Source organism: Papio anubis, chromosome 16 (assembly GCF_008728515.1).
Source record: "Papio anubis isolate 15944 chromosome 16, Panubis1.0, whole genome shotgun sequence".
Classification (NCBI taxonomy): domain Eukaryota; kingdom Metazoa; phylum Chordata; class Mammalia; order Primates; family Cercopithecidae; genus Papio; species Papio anubis.
Window position 1 is genome coordinate 28,328,038 of NC_044991.1, and position 27,318 is coordinate 28,355,355.

At 50.8% G+C, this 27,318-nt stretch overlaps 1 protein-coding gene across 3 annotated transcripts in view; it reads left to right on the forward strand.

Moving 5' to 3' along the window:
- Nucleotides 1-566: 566 nt before the first annotated feature.
- BCR (BCR activator of RhoGEF and GTPase) overlaps nucleotides 567-27,318 on the forward strand; it is a 135,609-nt gene continuing 108,857 nt past the window's right edge. For 2 of the 3 annotated variants that reach the window (XM_031656459.1, XM_031656461.1), the window contains exons 1-2: nucleotides 872-2,273; nucleotides 16,815-16,958. In XM_031656459.1, coding sequence (XP_031512319.1) covers nucleotides 995-2,273; nucleotides 16,815-16,958 — 1,423 coding nt within the window. In that variant the 5' untranslated portion in view covers nucleotides 872-994. Of the gene's footprint in view, nucleotides 2,274-16,814; nucleotides 16,959-27,318 lie in introns of all 3 variants that reach the window. The other variant, XM_031656460.1, reaches the window with a different exon arrangement.

Genomic DNA, 27,318 nt, shown 5'->3' on the forward strand with positions numbered 1-27,318 from the left:
GCGGACGCCCACGATGGTGGCCTCGGACACGACAACTGGGCAGTGCCGGTGACGCTTATGGCACTGCGACGTGGTGAGGGGCAGAGGGGGGAGGTTGCTTCTGTCGGAGGACTGCTGCGAGTTCTGCGAAGGAGAGCAGCTCTTGTCCCGGAACATGAGGTAGGTGGTGGGGCCTGGGGACACGCGGCTGTACTGGCCAGAGGAGAAGTCCTCCTGGCCGGAGGGGAGCCAAGTGTTCCTGTTTCAGGACTGCAAAACTGGCCCGGACCTCTGTGTTGGAAAGGTCTTTCTGGACCAGGGAGTCCGGTGTCCTTTTTATGGGGGACCCCTGGGCTGCGAGTTGAACAGTCCAATTCGCCGTTGTTAGGGCCTCAGTTTCCCAAAAGGCACAGGGACGGGGGGAGGGTGGCGGCTCGATGGGGGAGCCGCCTCCGGGGGACCCCGCCCTGTGCCCACGGCGCGGCCCCTTTAAGAGGCCCGCCTGGCTCCGTCAGCCGCGCCGCGGCCACCGCCCCCCGGCCCTCCCCTTCCTGCGGCGCAGAGTGCGGGCCGGGCGGGAGTGCGGCGAGAGGGGGCTGGCCGAGCGTAGCGCCCACTGAGGCGGCAGCAGCTGAGGCGGCGGAGCTGTGCGGCGGTGCGGGAGCGAGAGGCCAGGAGCGCGCGGGCCGCGACCGGGGTCTGGCGGCGGCCTGGCGGAGCAGAGAGCAGCGCGCGCGCCTCGCCGTGCGGAGGAGCCCCGCACACAATAGCGGCGCGCGCAGCCCGCGCCCTTCCCCCAGCGCGCCCCGCCCCGCGTGCCCAGCGCCCCGCGCCGCCTAGCGCCCCGCGCCGCCTCACCTGCCATCAGGGAGTGGGCGGGCATTGTTCGCCGCCGCCGCTGCGCGGGGCCATGGGGGCCGCCGGGCGCCCGGGGCCGGGCCTGGCGAGGCCGCCGCGCCGCCGCTGAGACGGGCGCCGCGCGCAGCCCGGCGGCGCAGGTGAGGCCGGCCGCGCCATGGTGGACCCGGTGGGCTTCGCGGAGGCGTGGAAGGCGCAGTTCCCGGACTCGGAGCCGCCGCGCATGGAACTGCGTTCAGTGGGCGACATCGAGCAGGAGCTGGAGCGCTGCAAGGCCTCTATCCGGCGCCTGGAGCAGGAGGTGAACCAGGAGCGCTTCCGCATGATATACCTGCAGACGCTGCTGGCCAAGGAAAAGAAGAGCTATGACCGGCAGCGATGGGGCTTCCGGCGCGCGGCGCAGGGCCCCGACGGCGCCTCCGAGCCCCGAGCGCCCGCGCCGCGCCCGCAGCCCGCGCCCGCCGACGGAGCCGACCCGCCGCCCGCCGAGGAACCCGAGGCCCGGCCGGACGGAGAGGGTTCCCCGGGTAAGCCCAAGCCCGGGGCCGCCCGCAGGCCCGGGGCCGCCGCGTCGGGGGAACGGGATGACCGGGGGCCCCCCGCCAGCGTGGCGGCGCTAAGGTCCAACTTCGAGCGGATCCGCAAGGGCCATGGCCAGTCCGGGGCGGACGCCGAGAAGCCCTTCTACGTGAACGTCGAGTTTCACCACGAGCGCGGCTTGGTGAAGGTCAACGACAAAGAGGTGTCGGACCGCATCAGCTCCCTGGGCAGCCAGGCCATGCAGATGGAGCGCAAAAAGTCCCAGCACAGCGCGGGCTCGAGCGTGGGGGATGCCTCCAGGCCCCCTTACCGGGGACGCTGCTCGGAGAGCAGCTGCGGCGTTGATGGCGACTACGAGGACGCCGAGTTGAACCCCCGCTTCCTGAAGGACAACCTGATCAACGCCAATGGAGGTAGCAGGCCACCTTGGCCGCCCCTGGAGTACCAGCCCTACCAGAGCATCTATGTCGGGGGCATGATGGAAGGAGAGGGCAAGGGCCCGCTCCTGCGCAGCCAGAGCACCTCTGAGCAGGAGAAGCGCCTCACCTGGCCCCGCAGGTCCTATTCCCCTCGGAGCTTTGAGGATTGCGGAGGCGGCTATACCCCGGACTGCAGCTCCAACGAGAACCTCACCTCCAGCGAGGAGGACTTCTCCTCCGGCCAGTCCAGCCGAGTGTCCCCAAGCCCCACCACCTACCGCATGTTCCGGGACAAGAGCCGCTCTCCCTCGCAGAACTCGCAACAGTCCTTCGAGAGCAGCAGTCCCCCCACGCCGCAGTGCCATAAGCGGCACCGGCACTGCCCAGTTGTCGTGTCCGAGGCCACCATCGTGGGCGTCCGCAAGACCGGGCAGATCTGGCCCAACGATGGGGAGGGCACCTTCCATGGAGACGCAGGTGAGTTCCTCACGCCACGTGCGTGGGCACACCTGCACCGGGGAGGAAAACTAGAGACGAGTAGAGGATACAAAACAAGTTGGGAGGGAGGAGTGGATAGGTAACTTTTGAGTGATTATCGGGTGCACTTGTGGTTCACGCGTATCCTGCACCCGAACAAACTCCATTCCCTCCTCCTTCCTGAACGCAGATTGTTAGTGTTTGGAATGGGATTGGGTTGAGGATGGTCTTGTGAGGAATGGGAGGTGGTTTGTTCCTTTCATTCTAGAGCAATGTGTTTGTGAAGTACAGCTTGTGAGTTGGAGGAAGATGCTTCAGGTGGTAACCTCCTTGCCCTGTACTCTCTCCACGCCGGGCAGTGAGGATGGCATAAAAGCCGGAGTCATCTGTAGCGCCCGGATCGGATGCTGTTAGCAGGGACGGATTTATGTCTTGGACACTCTCCGCCACCCCAGTGATCCTGTTCTGGAGGGGTTATATGACAACATTTGTGAAACCTGAGATATGCTAGCTGCTCCCAGGCCATAGAAGTGTCAGGTTTGCTTGCTAGCCAGCAGCCCTGAACGGGCAGGTCACAGCAGGTGAGAATAGGAATTAGAAGGAAGTGAGGCGACAGACAGTTGTGACTCAGTGGGCCACCGAAAATCAACTACATGGGGATTTTATCTGGGGCTGAAGCAGAGCCACACCCGTTCTAATCTGCCTGGCTTTGATGGGAGGCTGCACCCATCATTCACCACCAGGCTCCTCTATGGTGCTAACCCAGCCCCATTTGCTGAGCCTCCAGTGTGCTCCTGCTGTTTCATCTTGCCAAGGATAAGCACCCATCGGGGCTTCCAATCTGTGGTCAGACTCTAGCACTAAGATTAAAACTATGGGATTGTACACGTTACTTCTGTGCTAGATGAAAATACCATCAGGCGTTTTGGGTGATGGGACTGTGTTTTGAGATCCAGGCACTGTTTGCCGTTGGGGTAAGGAAAGGGTGGGCTGGGGTGTGTGTGAGGCTGTCGGGAATCTCTTGGAGTCCTGGTCCCTGTTAAGCTGATCTGGTTTTCTGCTTCATTGATTTTTCTTTTTCTGCTGATGGAGGAGTTGGATGTGCTTGGTTTGTCGGAATCCTCTTGAAACAAGTGAGGCTATTTTTGGCTCTTAGAGCTGCAGCCTTTTTTGTGATGGGCACTCTGTCCTGTTTGTGTTAGGTACTTCAGTTGCTGATCTTCCATTTGCAGCCGGGGTTTCCTGTGGAGTCCGGCTCCTCGACTCCGACCTGCAGTGTGGCCCGGCTGCATTCCCTAAGTCCCTATGTGGGGGCGGGGGTGGAAGGCTGTACTATTCAGAAGCCTGCTTTGCAGGCACCTCAGCTCGTTCCGGGTCTGGAGGATTGCCTTGTGGTTACTGGGCACCAGCCTTGTCTGGCCAGCTGTTGGTCAGGCGAGCCAACTTGAACTGGCTCTCAGTGCTGTGGTGCAGGAGAATTATTAATAAAGAAAATGAGAGGTTTTTAGGAGATGTTCAAATTGAAATGATAATCTTTGCTGGTGAAGAATTGTGGGTTTTCAGAACCTTGGGCCCAGCCTTTCCTACAGCTCCTGTAGACTTGGCCATGTTGCCCACCACATCACTAGACCCTGAATGCAAGTCAGTAAATGAAAATAGGAATGATTATAGAAGGATGGAAAGCCCAGTGCCTTGAGTCACACAGGGCAGGTCCTCAGGAAATGGCTGAGGAGTTAATTTTACCACTTGGGCCCACTGTTAGCACTTTCTGGATTCTTCTCTGAATGTCCTGAAGGTCCCACAGTCTCTTTCCCATTAGGTTTTATTTTTTTCCCCGTAAATGTTTTTTGTTTGTTTGTTTGTTGTTAAGAGATAGGGTCTGGCTCTGCCATCCAGGCTGGAATGCAGTAGTATGATCATAGCTCACTGCAACCTCAAAACTCTCGGACTGAGGTGATCCTTCCACCTCAGCCTTTTCAGGCTCAAACCACTCTACTGGGCTAATTATCATTTTTTTTTGTTTTGTAAAGACAGGGTCTTGCTGTGTTGCCCAGGCTGGTCTCAAACTCCTGGGCTCAAGCATTCCTCCAGCTTCAGCCTCCTGAGTAGCTGGGGTTGCAGGGATGAGCCACCTCACCAGGCCTCTTAGACGTTTTTAGTGCCTAAGGTCACTTAAACATCTTTTAAAAGAGATTATTTTCCCTCAGACAGTTTTTCTTTTTTAAGACTTAATTTTTTGGCCGGGCGCGGTGGCTCACGCCTGTAATCCCAGCACTTTGGGAGGCTGAGGCGGGCGGATCACAAGATCAGGAGATCGAGACCAGGTGAAACCCCGCCTCTACTAAAAATACAAAAAATTAGCCGGGCGTGGTGGCGGGTGCCTATAGTCCCAGCTACTTGGGAGGCTGAGGCAGGAGAATGGCAGGAACCCGAGAGGCGGAGCTTGCAGTCAGCCGAGATCGTGCCACTGCACTCCAGCCAGGGGGAGAGAGCGAGACTCCGTCTCAAAAAAAAAAAAAGACGAATTTTTTGCAGAGCACTATTAGGTTCACAGCAAAATTGATAGGGAAGTACACAATTTCCCATACACTCCGTACGCCCACACCCCCACAACCTGCCCAGTTAACATCCACCCGAGGGGCACGTTTGTTACAGTCCATGAACCTACCTGTTGGGATGGCATCCACCCAAGGGGCACGTTTGTTACAGTCCATGAACCTACCTGCATTGACGCCTCATTATTACCCAAAGTCCAGAGTTTACATTTGGGTTCACTTTTGGTGTTGTACAGTCTACGAGTTTGGATCCTGTTAGGTTTTACAACTCCTGCTTGTTTTAGCCCTGGGCACCTTGACACTCTTTGCCCGGCAGTTTGCTCTGACGTGCATCCATGTGTGGCTGGCGTGGAAAGAGGAATCCTCACTGGCTCAGCCATCTGTCTCTGCCTAACTGTTTACTGATGTTCTTTAGAGGGCTGTGGAGCCTGCTGGTCTGAAAAGGAACAATGAGGAAAATCACTCATGGGGTGGGTGGGGGGAGGAAGTTGCCCTAATGCTCCGCGGTGGTCCGGATCTAATAACTTCAGAATCAATCTGTTTGGATGAATGGACCGTCCCATTTCCAAGTTGAGGGGCCCTCACGGGAGGGGGCCGAAGCCACCCGTGGGCACGGTGACAAAGTGCTTCCTATAGGGCCCCTCATGGGCTCATCTGTCCCCCTGGGGTGGGGCTGCCCATTTACAGGTAAAGACACAACTGGGAAGCGGCAGGGCTGGGATTCTGGGTCTCTGTGTGAATGCAGAGCTGTTCCATCTGGAACCTGGGGGCCCTGCGGTGTTCTTCCCACTACTCCACACTGCTACCTGCAAAGCACCACTGGGGAGGTTCAGGGGGTCCTTCCAGTCTTTGCACCCTGGGCCCGCCTGTGGGGGTAATGATAGATGGCTGTGAGCCCTGCTGTAAAACTGTGCAGAACCCACAGAAGGAGCGTGTGGTTCTTGCCATCTGGGAACTTACAAGTTACTGGAAGAGAGAGAGAGACACACACACACACACACACACACACACACACACACACGTGTATGTGTTGAAGGGAAGTGAGATCCGAGAAGCTTCCAGAAGTGGCAGGACTGAAGAGGACTTGATCAGTCAGCGGAAGTTGGAGAGCAGAGAGTAGCCGTTTGCCCTAAGGAAAAATGGCAGCAAAGGCTTGGGGTCACCCACATCTGCCCTGTGATTCTAGACTGTGTGCTTTTCTTTAAATGGTAAAATATACATAAAATTTACCATTTTTGTAATTTTTAAAAGTTTGGTAAAATAACCATAACAAAAGTTCCTATCTTAACCCTTTTAAATTGTTTTTTTTTTGGGGTAAAGCCAGTCAAGTGAGGAAGTGGAACATTTTAACCATTTTTATCCATACAGTTTTGTGGTGCTGACTACATTCACGTTGTTGTATGACCATCACCAACATCCATCTCGAACTTTTTCATCTTCCCAACTGAAACTCTGTACCCATTAAATAATAACTCCTCATTTCCCCGCCCCAACCCCTGGCACCGCCATTCTCCATTCTGTGTCTCTGAATTCAACTATGATAGATATGTAAGTCCAGTCCTGCAATATTTGTCTTTTTGTGATTGGCTTATTTCACTGAATGTAATGTTATCAAGGTTCATCCATGTGGTGGCAGAAATTGTGTGGTTTTTTTTTGTTTTTGTTTTTGTTTTTCAAATGGAGTCTCGTTCTGTTGCCTAGGCTGGAGTGCAGTGGCGTGATCGCTGCTCACTGCAGCCTCTGCCTCCCAGGTTCAAGTGATTCTCCTGCCTCAGCCCCCCAGTAGCTGGGGTTAACAGGTGTACACCACCACACCCTGCTGATTTTTGTGTTTTCAGTAGAGACAGGGTTTTGCCATATTGGCCAGACTGGTCTGGAACTCCTGACCTTAAGTGATCCACCCGCCTTGGCCTCCCGAAGTGCTGGGATTACAGGTGTGAGCCACTGCGCCCGGCCTTTTTTTTTTCTCTTTGTCAGGAAAGGGTTTTGCTCTGTTACCCAGGCTGGATTATAGTGACTCAGTCACCACTCATTGCAGCCTTGACCTGCCAGGCTCAAGCAATCCTCCCACCTCAGCCTTCCAAATAACTGGGACCACAGGTGTGCACCACCTTGCCTGGCTAATTTATTTTTTATTTATTTTTTCTGTAGAGATGGGGTCTCACGATGTTGCCCAGGCTGGTCTCAAACTCGTGGGCTCAAGCGATCCTCCTGCCTCAGCCTATGAAAGTGCTGGGATTACAGGCGTGAGCCACCACTCTGGGCCAACTGTGTGCTTTTTGAAGGCAGGAATCACTGGTTCATTTCTGGGTCTCCCAGGGAACCTGGTTCTGAGCTTTACGCATAGCACATACTGGAAGCGCCCTTCCTCCTTTCATAGCCCATGGGGCTGGGGGATTTTACTGATCATTGGGAACTGACTGATCAATTACTCTGTCTTTTTCTCATTTCATCCCTGTACTTTACTTTCAGAGGATTTTTTTTTTTAAAGTGGCTTAAAATAACAACTTTTTTTTTTCCCCCCACAGTTCTCTAGTTGGCTAGGCAGTTTTCCTGATGTGGGCCGACTGGGCTGAAATAGGATGGTCTAGTTAGCCTCACCCACACATTCTGTGATTGCAGGCTGATTGGCATTGGGGAGGAGGGGCTCTCTTATTTGTCTTGCAGTTGGCTCAATATCAGTTGGGACACCAGACATTTCTCCTTCTCTTTCTCAATCTTTTTTTTTTTTTTTTTTTTTGTAGAGATTGGATCTCCCTATGTTGCCCAGGCTGGCCTCGAACTCTTGAGCTTAAGCGATCTACCCACCTCAGCCTCCCAAAAGTGCTGGAATTACAGGCGTGAGGCGCCACACCCAGCCTCCTCCTTTTACTTTTCTTTTTTTCCCTGTTAATACATAATAATTGTACCTATTCAGAGACTGTGATATTTTGATACATATCTACAATGCATAATAATCAAATCAAGGAGATTAGCATATTCATCACCTCAAACACATTCATTATTTGTTTGTGTTGGGAGGTCTGAGGAATTCTTGATCCAAACAGCCCAGTGTGCCTGTCAACCTTCTTCCAGGTGTCGGTCTTGAGACAGGACAGATCTTGTATTTCTTCATGGACTTCATGTGAGTGGCCACCCTGTGTTTTCACATTTTTATTAAGCAGCTTAATTTGCCCTTTGGATTCCAGCGATGTGTTGGCGCCAGAGTGACCACTGCATTGTTTTTCCCTTGGGTGATGGACTGGACTGGCAGCCAGTTTGAGTAACTGTGGGGCAGAGAAAGGTCACCCAGGCCTGGAGTTGGCTCCATCGTCATCTCTTAAGGCCAGAGCCTCGTGGCCACCTCTCAGTTGAGTACAGGCTCCTCTCCATGGGTGGAGACAGAGTGGGCAGATCTGGGTGGAGTCTGAGGCTGCTAAAGGCATCAACAGCACAGAAGCAGAGTCTAGATCAAATTTTACAAGCGTTCTCTGGTTCAGGAAGGCTGACTTGTTTTGGGAACAGAATGGAGCATTCTGAAACATTTCACTAAAGAAGGTGCTGGGAGTGCTGTTGATTTGACTGAGTTCAGGGGAGTGTGCCTTTTGCTTAGTTTGTTGCTTCTAGCTTTATAGCCCCCTCCCTTCCTTGGTTGGGAGTCCTATGGCCAGGAGGGCTTGTGTTTGTGACTGCTGCCCTCACCAGGACAGAGAGCCCAGGTGAGCTATGTGCTTTAGCTTTAGCACACTTGAGAGAGGACACAGCAGTGCCTGAGGCCCAGGCTGCAGCTCACCCCTGTGATTTGAGAGGGTCCCCTGTTTAGAGTGAATGAATGGGCATCTTGGAAGCTTTCTCAGGTTACCAAAGAGGAAGTCTGAGTTTTGGCAGAGGCTGCTGCTTTTTGGATCAAGACTCGGGGTGTTGGGGAATTAAATTAACTATGAACCCCAGGGAATATCTTGACCCTGGCTAGATAGAATACAACTGTTGTGGCTCAAACAGGGTGTTTTTTTCCCCCTTTGAAAGTGTAGTTATTTTAATTAAAATACAGTATCCATGTAACATGTTAGAGGTTCATTACTGTTTTTATTATTATTAAATTTTAATATTTTTTTTGTTTTTCCAAGACAGAGTCTTGCTCTGTTACCCAGGCTGGAGTGCAGTGGCACAATCTCAGCTCACTGCAGCCTCCGCCTCCCAGGTTCAAGTGATTCTCCTGCCACAGCCTCCTGAGTAGCTGGGATTACAGGTGCGTGCCACCACGGCTGGCTGATTTTTGTATTTTTAGTAGAGACGGGGTTTCACCATGTTGGCCAGGCTGGTCTCGAACTCCTGACCTCAGGTGATCCGCCCCGCCTCAACCTCCCAAAGTGTTGGGATTACAGGCCTGAACCACTGCACCTGGCTAAAATTTATAGTATAAAATGCACCATTTTCTCCATTTTTAAGTGTACAGTTCAGTGGCATTAAGTACATCACATTGTTTTGCAACCATCACCACTTGTCAATTTCTAAAACTTTTTCATCTTCCCAAACTGAAACTTTATAATCCATCAGACTTTTAACTCCCCTTTCCCCTTCATCCCTAGCTCCTGGAAGCCACCGTTTCTACTCTGTCTCCATGATTTTGCCTCTCCTACATTCCTCATGTAACTGTGCATGGCTGATTTCATTCAAGCAGGGCTTTGAAGTTCCCCAGGGCAGCACTCTCAGTCTTTCTTTTTCTTTCTTGGAGTTTCGCTCTTTTTTTGCCCAGGCTGGAGTGCAATGGCGTGATCTCGGCTCATTGCAACCTCCGCCTCCCAGGTTCAAGTGATTCTCCTGCCTCAGCCACCCAAGTAGGTGGGATTACAGGTGTGAGCCACCACACCTGGCTAATTTTTTGTATTTTTAGTAGAGATGGGGTTTCACCATATTGACCAGGATGGTCTGGATCGCTTGACCTCATGATCCGCCTGCCTCGGCCTCCCAGAGTGCTGGGATTACAGGCGTGAACCACTGCGCCTGGCCTAGCACTCTCAGTCTTAAGACTGAGTTAACTCCCAGCTCTGATGCTTCACAGGGGTGTTCTTTTCCGGAAAACACCCGTTAGCAATGGCGATCTTCCCTGAGCCTTCACGCCCTTAGCTTTGAAGTGGCCCAGAATATTAGTTTGCCAAGGCTGTCCCAATAACAAGATACCAAGACTGGTGGCTTAAATAACAGAAATTTCTTTTCTCACACTTCTGGACGCCAGAAGTTCAAGATGAAGATGCCAGCAGGGCTGGTTCCCTGGAGGGCTCTCTTTGGCTTGCAGGTGCCATCGTCTTGCTGCCTCTGCACATGGTCTTTTCTCTGTGCACGAACACCACTGGCATCTCTCTGTGTCCAAATTTCCCTTCTTTTTTTTTGAGACGAAGTTTCACTCTTGTCACCCAGGCTGCAGTGCAATGGCATGGTCTCGGCTCACTGCAACCTCCACCTCCCAGGTTCAAGCAATTCTCCTACCTTGGCCTCCCAAGTAGCTGGGATTACAGGTGCCTGCCACCACACCTGGGTAATTTTTGTATTTTTAGTAGAGACAGGGTTTCACCATGTTAGCCAGCCTGGTCTCGAACTTCTGACCTCAGGTGATCGGCCCTCCTCGGCCTCCAAAAGTGCTGGAATTACAGGCGTGAGCCACTGCACCTGGCCGAAATTTCCCTTCTTAAAAGGACACCAGTCAGACTGGATTAAGGTGGGCAGTAAAGACCCCCACTTTAACTTAGTTATTGAAAGGCCCTATTTCCAAATATAGTCACATTCCCAGGTACTGGGAGTTAGAACATCAACATATGGTGGGTGAGGCATGGCTTAGCTTGTAACACTTGGTTAGTCCGCTACTGGGCAGCAGAGAAAAGGGCTGCCAGGCAGAGGGAGATGGTGCTTGTGTCGGCTCCCTCAGACCTGTTAGGAGGAATGTGAGTCAAGTGTCATGTGGTTTTAGGCAACCTAGCAGGGCCGAGAGGACACTGAGCCAGGCATCAGGAGAACTGCATGCTAAAGCTTCATGTGCTGCCCTCTCTCTCCACATCCAAAAGTAGGGGTGGGAATAGATTATTGCTAAGGTTCTTTCCTTAGCTTCTTTAATTTTTTTCTTTAAATTTAAAATTTATTACTTTTTTTTAATAGATAAAGGGTCTTGCTCTGTTGCCCAGGCTGGAGTGTAGTGGCACAGTCATAGCTCACTGTAGCCTCAAACTCTCGGGCTCAAGCGATCCTCTCTCCTCAGCCTCCTGAGTACCTGGGACTATGGGCTCATGCCACCATGCCTGGCTAAGTTTTAATTTTTGTTGAGACAGGGTCTTTGTTGCTTTGTTGCCCAGGCTGGTCTCGAACTCCTGGCCTGAAACGATCCTTCCTGCCTCGGCCTCCCAAAGTGCTGAGAATAATTACAGATGTGAGTTATTGCACCCAGCCTGAATTTATTAACACAACTTTTTCCATCTCTTTTCTCTTTATCTTGGTTTATGTCTCCCTACCAGCTTTTTTTTTTTTTTTTTTTTTTTTTTTTTGAGACGGAGTCTTGCTCTGTCACCCAGGCTGGAGTGCAGTGACACAATCTCAGCTCACTGCAAACTCCACCTCCCGGGTTCACCCCATTCTTCTGCCTCAGCCTCCTGAGTAGCTGGGACTACAGGCTCGGCCCACCACGCCTGCCACTTTTTTGTATCTTTAGTAGAGACAGGGTTTCACCGTGTTAGCCAGGATGGTCTTGATCTCCTGACCTCGTGATCCGCCCGCCTCGGCCTCCCAAAGTGCTGGGATTACAGGCATGAGCCTATCTCCCTTTCTTAAACCAAGGCAACCACCTCTCCCTATCCAATCTCTCAAAGGTATTTATTGAGCATCTTCTATGTGCCCGGCACTATCTTCATGGAAATCCTTTCTTGGCTTTATTCATTGATTTACGGAAAGGCTTATCTTCAAGGGCCTTGTCTTTAAAACAATAACAACAAACAAACAAAACCTTTCTAAAGTCAAAGCATTTTCCCCGTGTATCTTTCTTTAACGGTATATTTGCAGCTGTTTCCTGTTAATCCTTTGTCTGTCTGGCTTCCTTCTTTAGGGTGATAGGATCCTTAAGACAAGCACAGAGTATGCCCTGCTGTGGTGTCCTGCGGGATGGGCCACCCTCTGACCCTTTAACGGTGTTTGATGTGACGATGCACCTGAGCCCACGGAGGTCTGTGCCTCGAGCCCCGTGGGCGTTTGCAGATTGAAGATGGAATGATACGCGCCATCTCTGAGATTTTTATTTGCTCAGACCTTCCCTTGTTCTGGCCCAACCCCACTTTATCACGTCTAATAAGTGGTGGTGGGTTTCGGGGGCATAGTGACACAGGTGGCCCGGCAATGAAACTTGTTGGCTTTGGAGATTATCCTGCTGGTTCTGTTTCCTTCTTTGCTGATGATTGGCCCTCCCTGGCTCACCCTTAGAGAGCTTCCCGAATCCTCAGACTGGGGCCTGCTAATTAGCAGTCTTGGATCCTAGCTCTCACTGCCACGACCTTGCAAAATGCCTGTAGATCTGGATGGTGGCTGGTGCCCCTGGGCAGAGCAATCAGCACATTCACAGACCCACCTTCCTGGGGCTGGGGTGGGAAGACCAGACACCCCACTGATGTAGTAAATATGATTTTCATGGAGGCTGCTTCATGGGCCCTGGAAAGATTGTTGTAAAGTGGCTGGAGCAGGATTATTGTAATTATACTCCCTCCACTGATTGAGTCGGAGGGGGTGTGAGACAAACACTCTGGCCTGGAGTAACCTGCCCAAGGTCAAGTGGTTGGTGGAGGGGCTGGCGCTGCCTCTCTCCTCAGACTGAGTGGTTGTGTTAATCACAGGAGAGCAGACACAGAACGACTCTGCCGAGGTGGAGGAGACCTGGATCAGTTGCTCAGCAAACCGGTTTTGGGCACCTGCTGTGCCGGGCACAGATGGCACTCAGTATGGTCAGGCAGGCCTTCCAGCAGGTGAGCTTTGGTCTGGTGGGAAGACAACCTCATTAACCTAAGTGCCATGATAGAAATCATCTGGCCCAGCCTTTAGTCTGGGTCTTGAAGGCGTCAGCCGTCTAGGAACATGTTTCCCCCCTCTTATTTTGCAAATCTCCAAGATAGAGATTTCCCGGCTCTTGATAGCTCCTTCTGGGATGCTTTGGTAAGGCTTCTCTAGCAAGTTGTGTGGCAGGGGGCCCCAGAAGACAGAACTTTTGGAAGGCCACTGCCCATCCATCTGCTTTTCCCACCAACAGTCAAGGGCTGTGAACGCTGACCTGCTGCTGACAGTGGTCTGTTGTGCAGGTTCTGGGAGGGGCAGAGGGACGAGATCTGGCTGGGAAAATGTAGCGGAGATACACAGAGGTAGCCGGCTGTGTGTGCACAGGGCCAGGTGCAGGGCCCAGAGAGCCAGGTGAGTGACCAGGGAGCACTGGGAAGGAACCATCTCCAGGCAAGGCCAGGACACAACCAAGGGGACCCCAGAAGAAGAGAGGGGGGCCTTGTGCAGCAGCCACAGAGAGAGAGAGAGAGAGAGCGCGCCAGAAATTGAGCAGCCCGAGGAGATCCTCGACTCAAGTGCCACTGTTGGCTCAAGAAGAGCTTTTGAAGATTCACTTCACTTTAAAGGCCTGACATGCTTCCATGTTTAAAGTGCTACTGGGGTCAGTTTGTATGCTTGTAGAGTAGGGAGAGATTTTCTGCACGTGACAAGGTATTGATGAGCATTCGAAGCAGCCTACAGGCAACATATGTTGACTTAGTGCAGGGAAAGAATGCAGGCTTTGAAGGGAAAAGATCTGAACTTGCCCAGAGCCCTGGCACTTGCCACTGTGTGGCCTCACACAGCGACTTAATTCTCCCTTGGCTTCTGTCAGCTGGAGAGGACGACCCTTCCCCTTGGGGGCTTCATGGGAGTAGCGGGCGCAGACCATCTGGCCTCCTGTCTGGTCTCATAGAGTCTCCTGTTCATGCATCTAATGTCAGTAGATTCAACACCACTTAGCAAAAAAATTTTAAGGAGAAATGCATAATTTAGTATGGACATTTCACTCACTCGGCTCAGCCACTGCATAACCAGTATGAGCTCCGGGGGGACCCAGGGGTGTGCCAGGGCCCTCATTCTCCTCCCATAATCCCCCTGGGCCGAGTGGAGTTCTTACATTTTAAAGGTTATGTGATGGACTGCATGTTTGTATCCTCCTGCAGATTCCCCCTTTGTTTTTTGCTTGTTTGTTTTTGAGACAGTGTTGTCTGTTGCCCAGGCTGGAGTGCAGTGGTGAGATCTTGGCTCACTACAACCTTCCACCTCCCAGGTTCAAGCAATTCTCGTGCCTCAGCCTCCCAAGTAGGTGGGACTACAGGCACACACCATCACAACTGGCTAATTTTTTTGTACTTTTAGTAGAGACAGGGTTTCACAATGTTGGCCAGGCTGGCCTCAAACTTCTGACTTCAGGTGATCTGCCTGCCTCGGCTTCCCAAAGTACTGGGATTACAGGTGTGAGCCACCATGCCCAGCCTCCTATTTTTAAACCTTAACCCCAGAGGTGACAGTATAATTAGGAGGTAGGCTCTTCAGAAGGTGATTAGGTCATGAGGGTGGAGCCCGTGTGAATGCGATTAATGCCCTTATTAAAAGAGACCCCAGAGGGACTCTTAACACCATCTCACATATGAGGACACAGTGAGAAAATGCCGTCTATGAAGCAGGAAGCGGGCCCTCAGAAGACATCGAATCTGCCAGCGCCTTGATTTTTCCTTCTGGCCTTTCCTTGCCTTGTCTGGGTGGTGACTGGGCAGCAAATCCCAAAGAGGCTGAGCTGCCCTGTGCTTGAGGGAGCTGGGCAGATGGTACTTTGTGTAGCCTGTTGCATTTTGCAGAATGTCTTCTCTCACAGGGGTTCCTGTGGAGGAGCGACAAGAACCCCCTTAGCTGAGTGTCGGGAGGTTTTAGGTGGAGGGCTCAAGGTCACCCCCAGGGCTCATTTGACTTCTACCTTAGCTGGGTAGATAGGATCATCTTTGTCCCACAGTCCTCCCCAGTTTTGTGAAGTGATGCATTGGCGTGAGCCCAAGGGTGCAAAGGGTGGGCTGGCAATGCCCACGTTCAGTTCTCTGTCCCTGAGGCACGGAGGTGGTTGTGCTGGGCTCAGAGCCGCCGTCTGACTGGTTGGAGTTCTGCTCTGATTTTGTGAATCACCCTAGTTAAGTGGAAGCTCGGCATAGCCTGTTCCCTCTGTGGGGGTGTGCAGAAGCACTGTTTATTTTTGCCCAAATCTTAGAGTGATAAATGGAACTCATTTATAAATTCTGACTTCCAAAAGCTTTCCACTTTCTCCCTTAGGAACATGGATAAAATCTCCACATTTGTTTCTGGAAACATGGATTGTTACCTGAAACCTGCTTTTCAGATGTTCTTGATTTGAAAACTGTTGCCAGGCTGGGCGTGGTGGCTCATGCTTGTAATTCCAGCACCTTGGGAAGCTGAGGTGCTGGAATTTGAGACCAGCCTGGGCAACATAGCAAGACCCCATCTCTACAAAAAATTTAAAAGTGAGCTGGGCGTGGTGGCATGTGCCGGTAATCTCAGCTATTCTAGGGGCTGAGGTGGTAGGATGGCTTGAGCCCAGGAATTCAGGGCTTGAGCAAACTATGATTGCACCACTGCACTCCATCCAGCCTGGGCGACAGAACAAGCAAGACCCTATCTCTAAAAAACAAATAAATAAATACACATAAAAACCTTGCTTTTTTTTTTTGGCCGGGAGTGGTGGCTCATGCCTGTAATCCCAACACTTCGGGAGGCCGAGGCAGGCAGATCACCTGAGGTCAGGAGTTCAAGACCAGCCTGGGCAATGTGGTGAAATGTCGTCTCTACCAAAAATACAAAAATTAGCTGGGCATGTTGGTACACACCTGTAATCCCAGCTACTCGAGGAGGCTGTGGCAGGAGAATTGTTTGAACCTGAGAGGCAGAGGTTGCAGTGAACCGAGATCTTGCCACTGCACTCCAGCCTGGGTGACAGAGCGAGGCTATCTCAAAAAATAAAAACCGGCCAGGCACAGTGGCTCACAGCTGTAATCCCAGCACTTTGGGAGGCCAAGGTGGATGGATCACCTAAGGTCAGGAGTTCGAGATCAGCCTGGCCAACATGGTGAAACTCCATCTCTACCAAAGATACAAAAAATCAGCCGGGCATTGTGGCAGTTGCCTGTAATTCCAGCTACTCTGGAGGCTGAGGCAGGAGAATCGCTTGAACTCGGGAGGCGGAGATTGCAGTGAGCCGAGATCGTGCCATTGCACTCCGGCCTGGGCAACAAGAGTGAAACTCTCAAAATTAAAAACAATTAAAAAAAAATAAAAATAAAAACCATTGCTTTTTTCATAATAGGTACAAATTTTAAAAAATAAAAAAACATTGCCATCTTCAAATCTCCACAAAAATGGAAAGACAGGACAGTGCCAGTCAGCCACTTTCTGCAGTCACCACGATCCCTTCTCTCTCCCTCATTTTTAATGTGTGTGTGTTTTTTTAATTGTGGTATAATACACTTAGTATAAAATGTACCATCTCAGCCACTTCTCAGTGTGCAGTTCAGTAGTGTTAAGCTTCCAGTGTTTCGTAAGTGGCAGAGTTGATGGGAAAACACTGATCTTCAGGAGGGGTTTGTTCAGTGCTAGCATCCCTCTAGATGTGCAGGCAGATAAAAAGATGGTTCAGATACAGTCCTTAAATAGGTGCCAGGAGCCAGCAGGCCAGGGTGGGAGCCAGGACAAGCTGGCACCTAAAATAACGGTAACATAGGGCAGGTGGTGAGGCTCTGTGGATGGATCAGGGCCAGGGGCTGTGTGGGAAGGGAAACCTCACATCTATCCTGCTTCTTAGGGGAAGAGGTTGTGGAGGGGAGGGTGTTCCAGGCAGGGAATGTGGGCAAGAGGTCGGGCTCTAGAAGCGTTCAGTACAGTTGTCCTTTAATATCCACAGGAAATTGGTTCCAGGACTCCCTTGCGCAGCAGTCCCCAGCCTCCTCTTTGACACCAGCGACCAGTTTCATGGAAGACAGTTTTTTCACAGGCCAGAGGTTAGAAGATGGTTTCGGGATGAGACTGTTTCAGCTCAGATCATCAGGTATTAGATTCTTATAAGGAGCCCACACAGCCTAGATCCCTCGCATAAGTAGGCCACAATAGGGCTTCTGCTCCTACGAGAATCTAATGCTGCTGCCGACCTGACAGGAGGTAGAGCTTAGGCAGTAATGGAGCAATCTCACTGCTGTAAATACAGATGAAGCTTCGCTCTCTGCCTACCACTCACCTCCTGCGCCGCAGCCCAATTCCTAACAGGCCACAGGCTGATACCAGTTCATGGCCCAGGGGTTGGGGACCCCTGCCCTTGGGGACCCCAGAATCCTTGGATGCTTCAGTCCTTATGTAAAATGGCAAGCTAGCTTTTGCATATAACCTATACACATCTTCCTGTACACTTTAAATCATCCTGAGATTACTTATAATACAGTCATGTACCACATAATGACATTTTGGTTAATGACGGTGGTCCCGTAAGATGATAATACTGTATTTTCACTGTACCTTTTCTATATTTTGATATGTTTAGAAACAAATACCACTGTGTCCCGATTGCTTATGGTATTCAGTACAGTACCATGCTGTGCAGGTTTGTGGCCTGGGAGCAATAGGCTGTACCATGTAGCCCAGGTGTGTAGTAGACTGTCATGTAGGTTTGCGTAGGTACACTCTATGATGTTTGCATGAAGACGACATTGCCTAATGATACATTTCTCAGCATATCCCCTTTTAAGCAAGGCATGGCTGTATCTAATATAATATAAATGCTTTGTAAATAGTTGTTACACGGTATTGTTATTTGTATTATTTTTATTGTTGGTTATTTCTTTTCAAATAGTTTCATTCTGAGGTTGCTTGAATCTGCAGGTGTGGAACCTGAGGCTGTGGAGGGCGCACTGTATGCTCAGAAAGTGGCAGGCTCTGGTTGGAGAGTTGATGTAAAATGTGGGCAACAGGGAAGGTGAGGGTGGATAGGAGAGTTGGGGTCATCCTCTGTGGGTCTCAGAAGCCAGACTGAGGATATTGTGCTTTCTTTGAGGATAATAGGGAGCCACTGAAGGTTGTTAAGCAGGAGAGGGGGTGCCTTTGGAGCTTTGCGTTGGGAAGGTGGGTTTAGCAGGAGTGTGTGTGATAGCCCAGTGGGAGTCAGGTACCTAGAGCTGTTGTCTTGAGGGGAGGTGGGGAGGAGTGGGGAGGGATGGAGAGGACAAGGAATATGAGCCAGTTCTGGGGAGGGGGTGACAGAAGGGGAGGCTGTGTGAGCATGCGGATGGCGAGGGCTGTGCTGGAGGGTTTCAGGGTGGGCCTTTAGGAGAGATGACCAGGCCAGGAATGAAGAGGAAGGACAGAAGTGGGGGTTGCAGAGGGTGTGTGGAGTGGAGGGCCGGAGCAGACCCACAGGCCTTGCGTCCCATGAGATGCAAGGGGAGGTCACATGAGAGAAAGAAGTGGGGGAGTTTATGTTGCAGAAGGGCTAAAAGGAAGTGACTGTTAGGAGGTTATGGGATGAAGGGCAGAAGCCAGGCTCCAAGTGAGTATAGGAGAGACCAGAGCACTAAATATGGACCGCAGTATCCAGCATTCTGGCAGCGGGGAGGAGGGGAGTGAGGATTCAGGATTGGGGTTTGAGTGCTCCCCGAGTGTCCACCGTTGGCCTGCTCTGTTCCAGGGATGGGGCCACATCTTTGTCTGTGTGCCGAGGAGGGAATTGGTGGGCCAGAGTCCCAGGGGGAGATTCTTCCAAGTAGGGGCTCCAGAAAGGTGAGTGATGTGTGTGGGTCTATGGGAAGGTTGGTTGCCCCCACAGAGAGGTGACTGGGTTACTACTGAACAGCTATCAGGGATGATGTGGCTTTGCAGGGGTCCAGTCCATGGGCCTGACGTGCTGTGGCTATGCTTTGAAGGCATTTTCCTGGTGGGAGGCCACCGCAGGTAAGGGGAACGAAAGGGTGGCTATGGCGGCTGATCCCCATGGCTGGTGGCCATGGGCAAGTGAAGAGGAACATGGTGCCTGGGGCAGAGCCTGGCCTTGTGGGGCTGTGGAGCAGGGTGAGGATCTGGGATCCAGGACTGCTGTGCACCAGCCCAACTCATGGAACCCACCCAAGGGAGGCATCTTGTCCAGGAGCAGTCGCATGGGCCTGCCCTTGTTTCCTGGAGCAGCTGGTGAGGTACTGTTAGAATTTGGCCCTAACAGGACTGGGCCCAGTGGGTCACACCTGTAATCCCAGCACTTTGGGAGGCCGAGGCTGGTGGATCACCTGAGATCAGGAGTTCAAGACCAGGCTGGCGAACATGGCGAAACCCCGTCTCTACTACAAATACAAAAATTAGCTGGACGTGGTGGTGCATACCTGTAATCCCAGCTACTCAGGAGGCTGAGGCTAAAGAATCACTTGAACCCGCAGAGGTTGGAGTAAGCCAAGATCACACCACTGCACACCAGCCTGGATGACAAGAACGAAACTCCGTCTCAAAAAAAAAAAAAAAAAAAAGAATTTGGCCCTAACAAATGCAGGTTGTGATTATTATCATAAGTCTGGTTTCCTCTCCCGTGGCATTTCTTCAGTGGCCAGATGGTGTGAGTTGCTCCAGCAGACTCTTCTCTGTGCAAGAGCCAGGAAGACTCTAGAAAGGGATGTCTGAGGAAGCATCGGAGACTCGGTCCGGCATGCCTGTGTCATCTCCTGGCTTCCCCGGCCCTTGTGAGCCCCGCGGTTGCTTATTTATCCTGCTAAGGCCATAGTCTCAGGTTCCAGAAACTCTGGCAAGGAAGTCTGGGAAGGCTGATGGGGATGGGCTGGCAGGCTGGGAGAGGTGCTTTGTTTTCACTCCTCAGGAAGCCTGGGGCTTCTTGTGGAAGCCTCTGCTGCTTTGGGTGGGGCAGCTGTGCCCCCAGAAAGCCAGCTAGGGGTCTGCCTCCTAATTCCATGGGTGGAGACTATTGCAGTCAGCTGTTGGGATGCAGGGGAAGGTGGTGGTAGGACTGGGGTGCCCTGTCTCCTTTGCCCCCATGAGTGCAGGGGATGGATCTGAAAGGAGAGGGGAAAATGGATGTTTTCTTCTTTGTCTCTCCTTTCTCCCTGCCCTCAAGTCTGTGAATTAATTGGAGTCATTCCCAAGGGAGGAGGGTCACTTTATTGAATTTTAAGACAAGAAAGGGCCAGGCGCGGTGGCTCACTCCTGTAATCCCAGCACTTTGGGAGGCCAAGGCGGGTAGATGAGGAGGTCAGGAGACCATCCTGGCTAACTCGGTGAAACCCTGTCTCCACTAAAGATACAAAAAAAAATTAGCTGGGCGTGGTGATGGGGGCCTGCAGTCCCAGCCACTCCAGAGGCTGAGGCAGGAGAATGGCGTAAACCTGGGAGGCGGAGCTTGCAGTGAGCCAAGATGGCGCCACTGCACTCCAGCCTGGGTGACAGAGCTACACTCTGTCTCAAAAAAAAAAAAAGACGGCATGACGGGGCATGACACTGACGAGACCTTGGACATCAAAGGCTGGAGCAGGACTTCCTCCTAGGGAACATCCTCAGATATGTAGGTGCCACCGTGTGGGCTCAAACACCCAGGGTGGCCCAGAGCTGGTGGCTTAGGACTGGTGATCTGTCCTTGGCTACTCTTTTTTCAGAACTGTTTTGGTTTGAAGCTCAAAGGGGGCTTTTTATTTATTTATTTAGAGACAGGGTCTTGCTTTGTTGCCCAGGCTGGTGCAGTGGCACACTCACGACTCACTGCAGCCTCAACCTCCTGGGCTCAAATAGTCCTCTCATCTCAGCATCTCAAGTAGCGGGACTACAGGCATGCACCACCATGCCTGGCTAATTTTTAATTTTTTTGTAGAGACAGGGTTTCACTATGTTGCCCAGGCTACAAGGGGACTTTTAATTTTTTTTAATTAAAAAAAAATTTTGAAACAAGGTTTCACTCTGTCACCCAGGCTGGAGTGCGGTGGTGCGATCACAGCTCACCACACAGCCTTGACCTCTCCAGGCTCAGGCGATTCTTCCATCTCAGCCTTCTAATTAGCTGGGACTACAGGCACACACCACCATGCCCAGCTAATTTTTGTATTTTTTTGTAGAGATGAGGTGTCTTCATGTTGCCCATGCCAGTCTCAAACTCCTGGGCTCAAGCGATCCACCCACCTCGGCCTCCCAAAGTGCTGGGACTCCGGGCATGAGCCACCATGCCTGGCCAAGGGGGCTTTTCAAAGGCTGGGCTGGGCTGTTCATTTGGAAAAAGGTCGGGGATGTTTTCACTTCACCAGGACTTCTGCCAGTCAGCAGGCTGATACATGGCATTAGGAGCCCAAGTCTTGCCTGGTGCTGGTGGACGTATCCAGGCCTGAGAGGCCGTAGTCTCCTAGTGCTTGGTGCTGCTAAGCCCAAGCCCAAGGAACAAAGTGGTTACAGGAAGTGGAACATTTAGCCTGGCAGAGGCCAAGGGCAGTAGGTCCCTACTCTGCCTGCCCATGTAATTAAAAAGTCACACACATGTGCGCAGCTGATCTGATTAATGAGTTTGTTTTTTGATGTCACAGTTTCTGGGCACAGCAGAGCTGGCTCCTCTGCTCGAGGTCTCCTCAGGCTGCAGTTGAAGTGTTTGCCAGGGCTGCATTCCCCGCTGGGGCTTGGGGTCCTCTCCCAAGCTCACCTGGGGCGTTGGCAGTGCTTACCTCCTGGCAGTTCTAGGACTAAGTCCCCATTTCCTTGCTGGATTGCCCCTTCTAGAGCCTACCCTGTTCATAGGCAGTTCACACACAACTGTTTGCTTTTCTCTTCCCAGTGAGTCTGGGTTTTTTGAAAAGCTCCCTGGGTGACTTGACTCTAGCCCTCAGGGTTCGGACCCTTCTGTTTCTGGGAGTCCGTGAACACTGGCTGCAGGTTTTGAAAGGCTGGCATCTCAAGAGGGGAGCAGATCTCTTCATGGAGAAGGTTTCTGTGCAGTATGAAGGAAGGTTTAATTTTCTTGCCAACTTTTGAGATAATTATGTATACTTTTTTTATATATAGTTAAGATGTTGCTGTGTAGTTGGGTGTCCAGCCTTTGTTAGTTAATGTGAACATTTCCATGTATTAGTAAATCTTGTGTAAATACTATTTTTAGGGGCCATATTATTACTTTGTAATGGAGTTATGGTTTAATTTATCTAATTTTAATGAATTTTTGTTGGACATTTCGAGTGATTCTGTATGCAGCTGGTTAGTATAATGTTTCAGCGAACTTCTCTCTCTTTTTTTTAAACAGCTTCACTGAGGTAATTCATGTACCATACAATTCAACCCTTTAAAGCAGCCAATTTACTGGTTTTGGTATATTACATTATTAATTTTTTAAAATTGTGTAAAATATATAAATTTGACATTTTAACCACTAAAAATTAAAATTATGGTAAAATAATGTAACATAAAATTTACCATTTTTAGCCACACAGCTGAATGGTGTTAAGTACATTCCTGTCATTCACCCATCACTGCCATCCATCTCCAGAACTCTTTCCACCTTGCAAAACTGAAACTCTACTCATTTCTACCCATTAAACAACAGTGCTCCTTCCCCACTCCCCCAGTCCCTGTAACCACCATTCTCCTTTCTGTCTGTATGAATCTGACAACTCTAGAAACCTCATTTAAGTGGAATCATGCAGTATTTGTCTTTTTGTGACTGACTTATTTCACATAATGTCCTCAAAGTTCATCTGTGTTTTACTGTGTTTCAGAATCCCTTCCTTTCATTTTCATATTATTCAGCTTGAATAATAATTCAATTATTTGTGTATATATATATTTTAATCTATCATTCATTGATGGGCACTTGGGTCATTTTAACCATTTTTAAATGTGCAGTTCAGTGGCATTAGTTACATTCAGTGAATTAATTTTTTTGTGGGTTTTTGTTTTTGTTTGTTTTTGAAACAGGGTCTAGCTATGCCGTCTCGCTCTGCGTCTGCAGTGGTGCAGTAAGAGTTCACTGCAGCGTTGCCCTCCTGTGGTCCTCCCGCTTCAGCCTCCTGACTGGCTGGAACCACAGGGGCACATCACCACACTCGTTCTGTCGTTTTTTTCTTTTTGTAGAGACAGGGTCTTGCCATGTTGCCCAGGCTGGTCTTAAACTCCTGGTCTCAAATGATCTGCCCGCTTTGGCCTCCTAAAGTGCTGGGATTACAGGTGCGAGCCACCATACTTGGCCAAGTTAATACCTTTTTATATGAGTTTCTGCCCATGACAGGGTGGGCCTCTGTCACTGGATTTACCAGATCAGAGATGTGGATGGTCTTAAGACCCTTGATGGCTGCTGCCAGGTCACCTTCCAGAAATCCTGCCCCAGTTTGCCCTTGGCTTTATGGTTAATTGCCTGCTCTTCTTTGACTTTTTTCTTGCCCTACTTCTGTTCTCAGGATTGTACTGAAGTAGTTACATCAGGTGCTAAAAAGTCTGAGCTGTATGGAGCCTTACCCTCCAAAAATCCAAAATTGTGATGTGGGATTTTCATTCCAGAGAAGCAGAATCTGAGATTAAGGTTTGCTTTGGGTCAGAGGAGTCTGTGATAGACTGGGCCCCATGGTAATTCCCGATTCCTTGATGACCCTCGAAACAGCCCAGCCTTGATAGGGAGGAGCCCTGAGCTGGGGTCACACTGCTCCACTCTCATTCGAGAAGTTTCCTGAGGCCACTGGCTGTGTGACACTCAGTTCTTTGTCGGCGCTGTGGTTCTCGGTAGGGAAAGAACTTACTGTCCCCTTGTCTGTTGTGAAGTTTGCTAGTGTATTGCTGTTGTAGGCTGCTTGTAACTGAATCTGAAAAGCATTTTGGCAGCTTCTGTGCATCATGAGTTAGATCTGCCAGATAGCATTGTCCAGTTAATTGTGGCTCATGGAGTTCCTGCTTGGCTTTCATTGAAGCTCCAAGGAAGCAGAAGGCCATGGTAGAAAAGGGTTTTTACAAAGGGAGAGGGACTTGCATGGCTGTACTTGGCTGGCAGAAGCTGGGCTGGGATGGGAGGACAAACACCTCCCTGTGCAGGCAGTGGGTTTGGATGGTCTCGGCTGGAGGGAGAGCAGATAATGGTGAGGCCATGTTTGGAGGGAGGGCAGCGTGGTATCACGGGTTTGGGGAGGAAAGGAGAGGAATGGACCCTTCTTCAGCACTGACTAGTCGTCCCGCACCGTGGAGGGTGTTCCGTCTTATTTTCCAGTGCTCACAACTGGGAGCCAGCAGTTCAGTTTTAGCCATCCCAGCTCATGGATTCTGGAGCTGGGACCCACGCTTGCTCCTCTCTTGCTCTGTGTGGCCCATCTTAACTGTGCCCTTGGCCGCCACTCTGACTCCAGTGAATCACATAGACTCCTTGGGCCTCTGAATTCCTGTCTGAAAATGATGAAGCTGAATGGCAGCATCTTTAAGATCCGTTAGTTTTGTGATTCTAGATAAAATTAAGCCATGTCGCTCTGAGTTCCCAGCAAATTATTTGGAAATCCCTCTTGGTGGATGTCTAAGCAGCCTTCCTGTAGGGTCCTGGTTTTGTCTGGCTTCCTGCAGTGACATGGATTGGAGTGGAGTGGCCTCGGTGTGTGCCCTTAACGGGAACCAGGACACTGCTTTGCTGGCTGATTTGTTGTCCTCCCTTACTGCCCACTGGCCAGTCTATAGATCACCACCAGGACTGGAACGGATTTCAGAGGCCGTGCAGGTGTCACCTGGGGAAACCTGCCAAAGTGCAGAGCGTGGGGCGGGAGGCCCTGCCCACGTGGATGGGGGAGATGGCAGCATGGGGGTGTCTGCCAGGGCGGAGGTGATGATGTGCAGGCAGGTGGTTGGCAGCAGGAGGCCTGGTAGTGCCAGCTGGTGTCTTGCCAGCCAGAGTACAGCCCCACTTGGTCAGGAATGCATGTGCTGAGGCCAGCACTGAGATGAGCAGGCATGCGTGTGTGGCCACCCGTGTTTCTGTGCTATAGTGTGAGGGGCACATTAGGTACTTTGGGGCCATAATTTACCTTTGTTACAGAAGACCAGTTCCCAACAGCCTCCCACCCTTTTGCAGGCGTCACCTGGGATCGGAAGGCAAGGCATCCTTCCTGCAGGGAGAGCCTGTTAGTCTTTCCCAAGCATTCTTAGTGCCATTTGGAGTAGGGGCTGTCTTGGTACTGAGCTGGCCGGTGCTGGAGATGGGCTGGTCAGTCTGGAGGGCATAAGGACAGGAAGAACACCGGCAATGAACATTGTCACTCCCGTGGGGTACAGATGTCTCAGTGGAAGCCACGCTTTCCTTCAGAATATTCCACTTGGTGGGCCTGTCTCAAGGTGCACTTTGACTCCTGGAGACCCTCCTCCTCACAGATCTTGCAGTGTTCCCTCTCTGGCACACTTGCAGGAGAGAAAGGATCCCTCCCTTTACTGGAACTTTGCATTTGGGTTTGGCTTTGTGCTTTGTAAGGCGATCCCATTCACTGTCCAGGATCCAAGCCTTGCTGTATTTCTGCAAGGAGCTGGTGGTTGCTGCTCGCCAAGGGGATACTCAGACAGCTAACGCCTAGGAAGGATCAGAAGCTCAGGCAGCAGAGCCGGGGTTTGAACCAAGATTTTTTTTTTTTTTGACTTTACAGTATTGGGATTGGCTGAACGTTCCTTGAATGACCAGATAGTAACTAATTTTACCTTTGTGGCTGAAAGGCAAAATCGAGGCTACTATGTGGATACTTACATAACCCTTTAGAATGTAAGTGTGTGAAACTATAAACAGCATTCTTAAGGCCTAGGTCACATGAAAACAGGTGGCAATGGGCTGGATTTGGCCTGTGGGCTGCAGTTTGCCAACCTGCGTTTCACAACGAGCTGCCTCCAAATGCCTGGTGATGATGCAATCAATGACAGAGCCGAGCGTGGGCATCCGGAGCTCACAGGAGCTGCTCTCCTAGAACCTGTGAGGCAGGTAGGGTCAGTCTTCCAATCCCCCTGAGGATTCTTTCCTCAAGGAAGTTGCCGGAGGTGGAAAAGGTGGGATAAGAGATGGTCACTTGGTTTCTAACTCCCCTTTCTCTTTCCTGTTTCCTGCTGCTTCCCAGGCCTGAATGAATATTCCCTGAAACAAGGCTGGTCATGAGCTAATAATCCTTGTAGCCAAATGATGGGGTAATGGGCATTCATCATGCTGTGCTTTCTTACTTTTGTATTTGTTTGAAATTTTCCAGGATAAAAAGTTAAGAAAATAGACCAGGCGCGGTGGCTCACGCCTGTAATCCCAGCACTTTGGGAGACCAAGGTGGGCGGATCACGAGGTCAGGAGATCAAGACCATCCTGGCTAACTCAGTGAACCCACGTCTCTACTAAAAATACAAAAAAAAATTAGCTGGGTGTGGTGGCGGGCGCCTGTAATCCCAGCTACTCGGGAGGCTGAGGCAGGAGAATGGCGTGAACCCAGGAGGTGGAGCTTGCAGTGAACCGAGATTGGACCACTGCACTCCAGCCTGGGTGACAGAGTGAGACTCCATCTCAAAAAAAAAAAAAAAAAAGAAGATAGTCATTTATTGATCAAAGTTACCAAAAAGCCCCCCCACATTGAGAGAACAGGGTGTTAAAACCCAGAAACCTTTTCAAACCTCAAGATGAGTAAACTTGCTCCTCTTATTTCCTAGCAGCAGATGTTCCTGAGAAAGGGGTAGCAGTGCTTGAGCCATTCCGTCATTCATCCAGGCCATCCATCTATCCATCCATCTATTCATCAATCCAAGATCCAAATATTTATTTATTTATCTATCCACCCATCCAACCAACAGTCATCCAACCATCCATTCACCTGTTCTTTATTCCTCATCTATCCAACTAAATCAGTTCATTCCTCTGTCATCCATTCCTCCATCCATCCGTCCATCCATCATCTGTCTAACATCCAGCCAACCATACATCCATTCAACATTCAACTATCCATTATTCACTCATCCATCCAAACATGCTTCCATTCACTCATCACCTATTCAACCATCCATTCATTCTCCAACCATTCATCTGTTCATTTGAAGTTGATGTAACACCTGCTGGGGTCCAAGCACAATGCTTAGGCCTTGACTTTGTCCTTGACCTCAAGGAACCCATAGCCATATATTAAAAACAACTGATAAAGGGATGCTGGGATGGAAGTGAGTACCAACGAGCCACTGAGAAGTGACTGACTCTGGAGAGGATGGCCCATTAGTTGGGTCTTGAATGGACTCAAAAGGAGTATATTGTAATCCCAGTACTTTGGGAGGCTGAGTTGGGAGGGTCGCTTGAGCCCAGGAGTTCAAAACCAGCCTAAACAACATAGCAAGACCCTGTCTTTACAAAAAATTGAAAATTAGCCAGGTGTTTTGGTGCACACTTGTAGTCCCAGCTACTCTGGAGGCTGAGTTGGAAGGATCACTTGAGC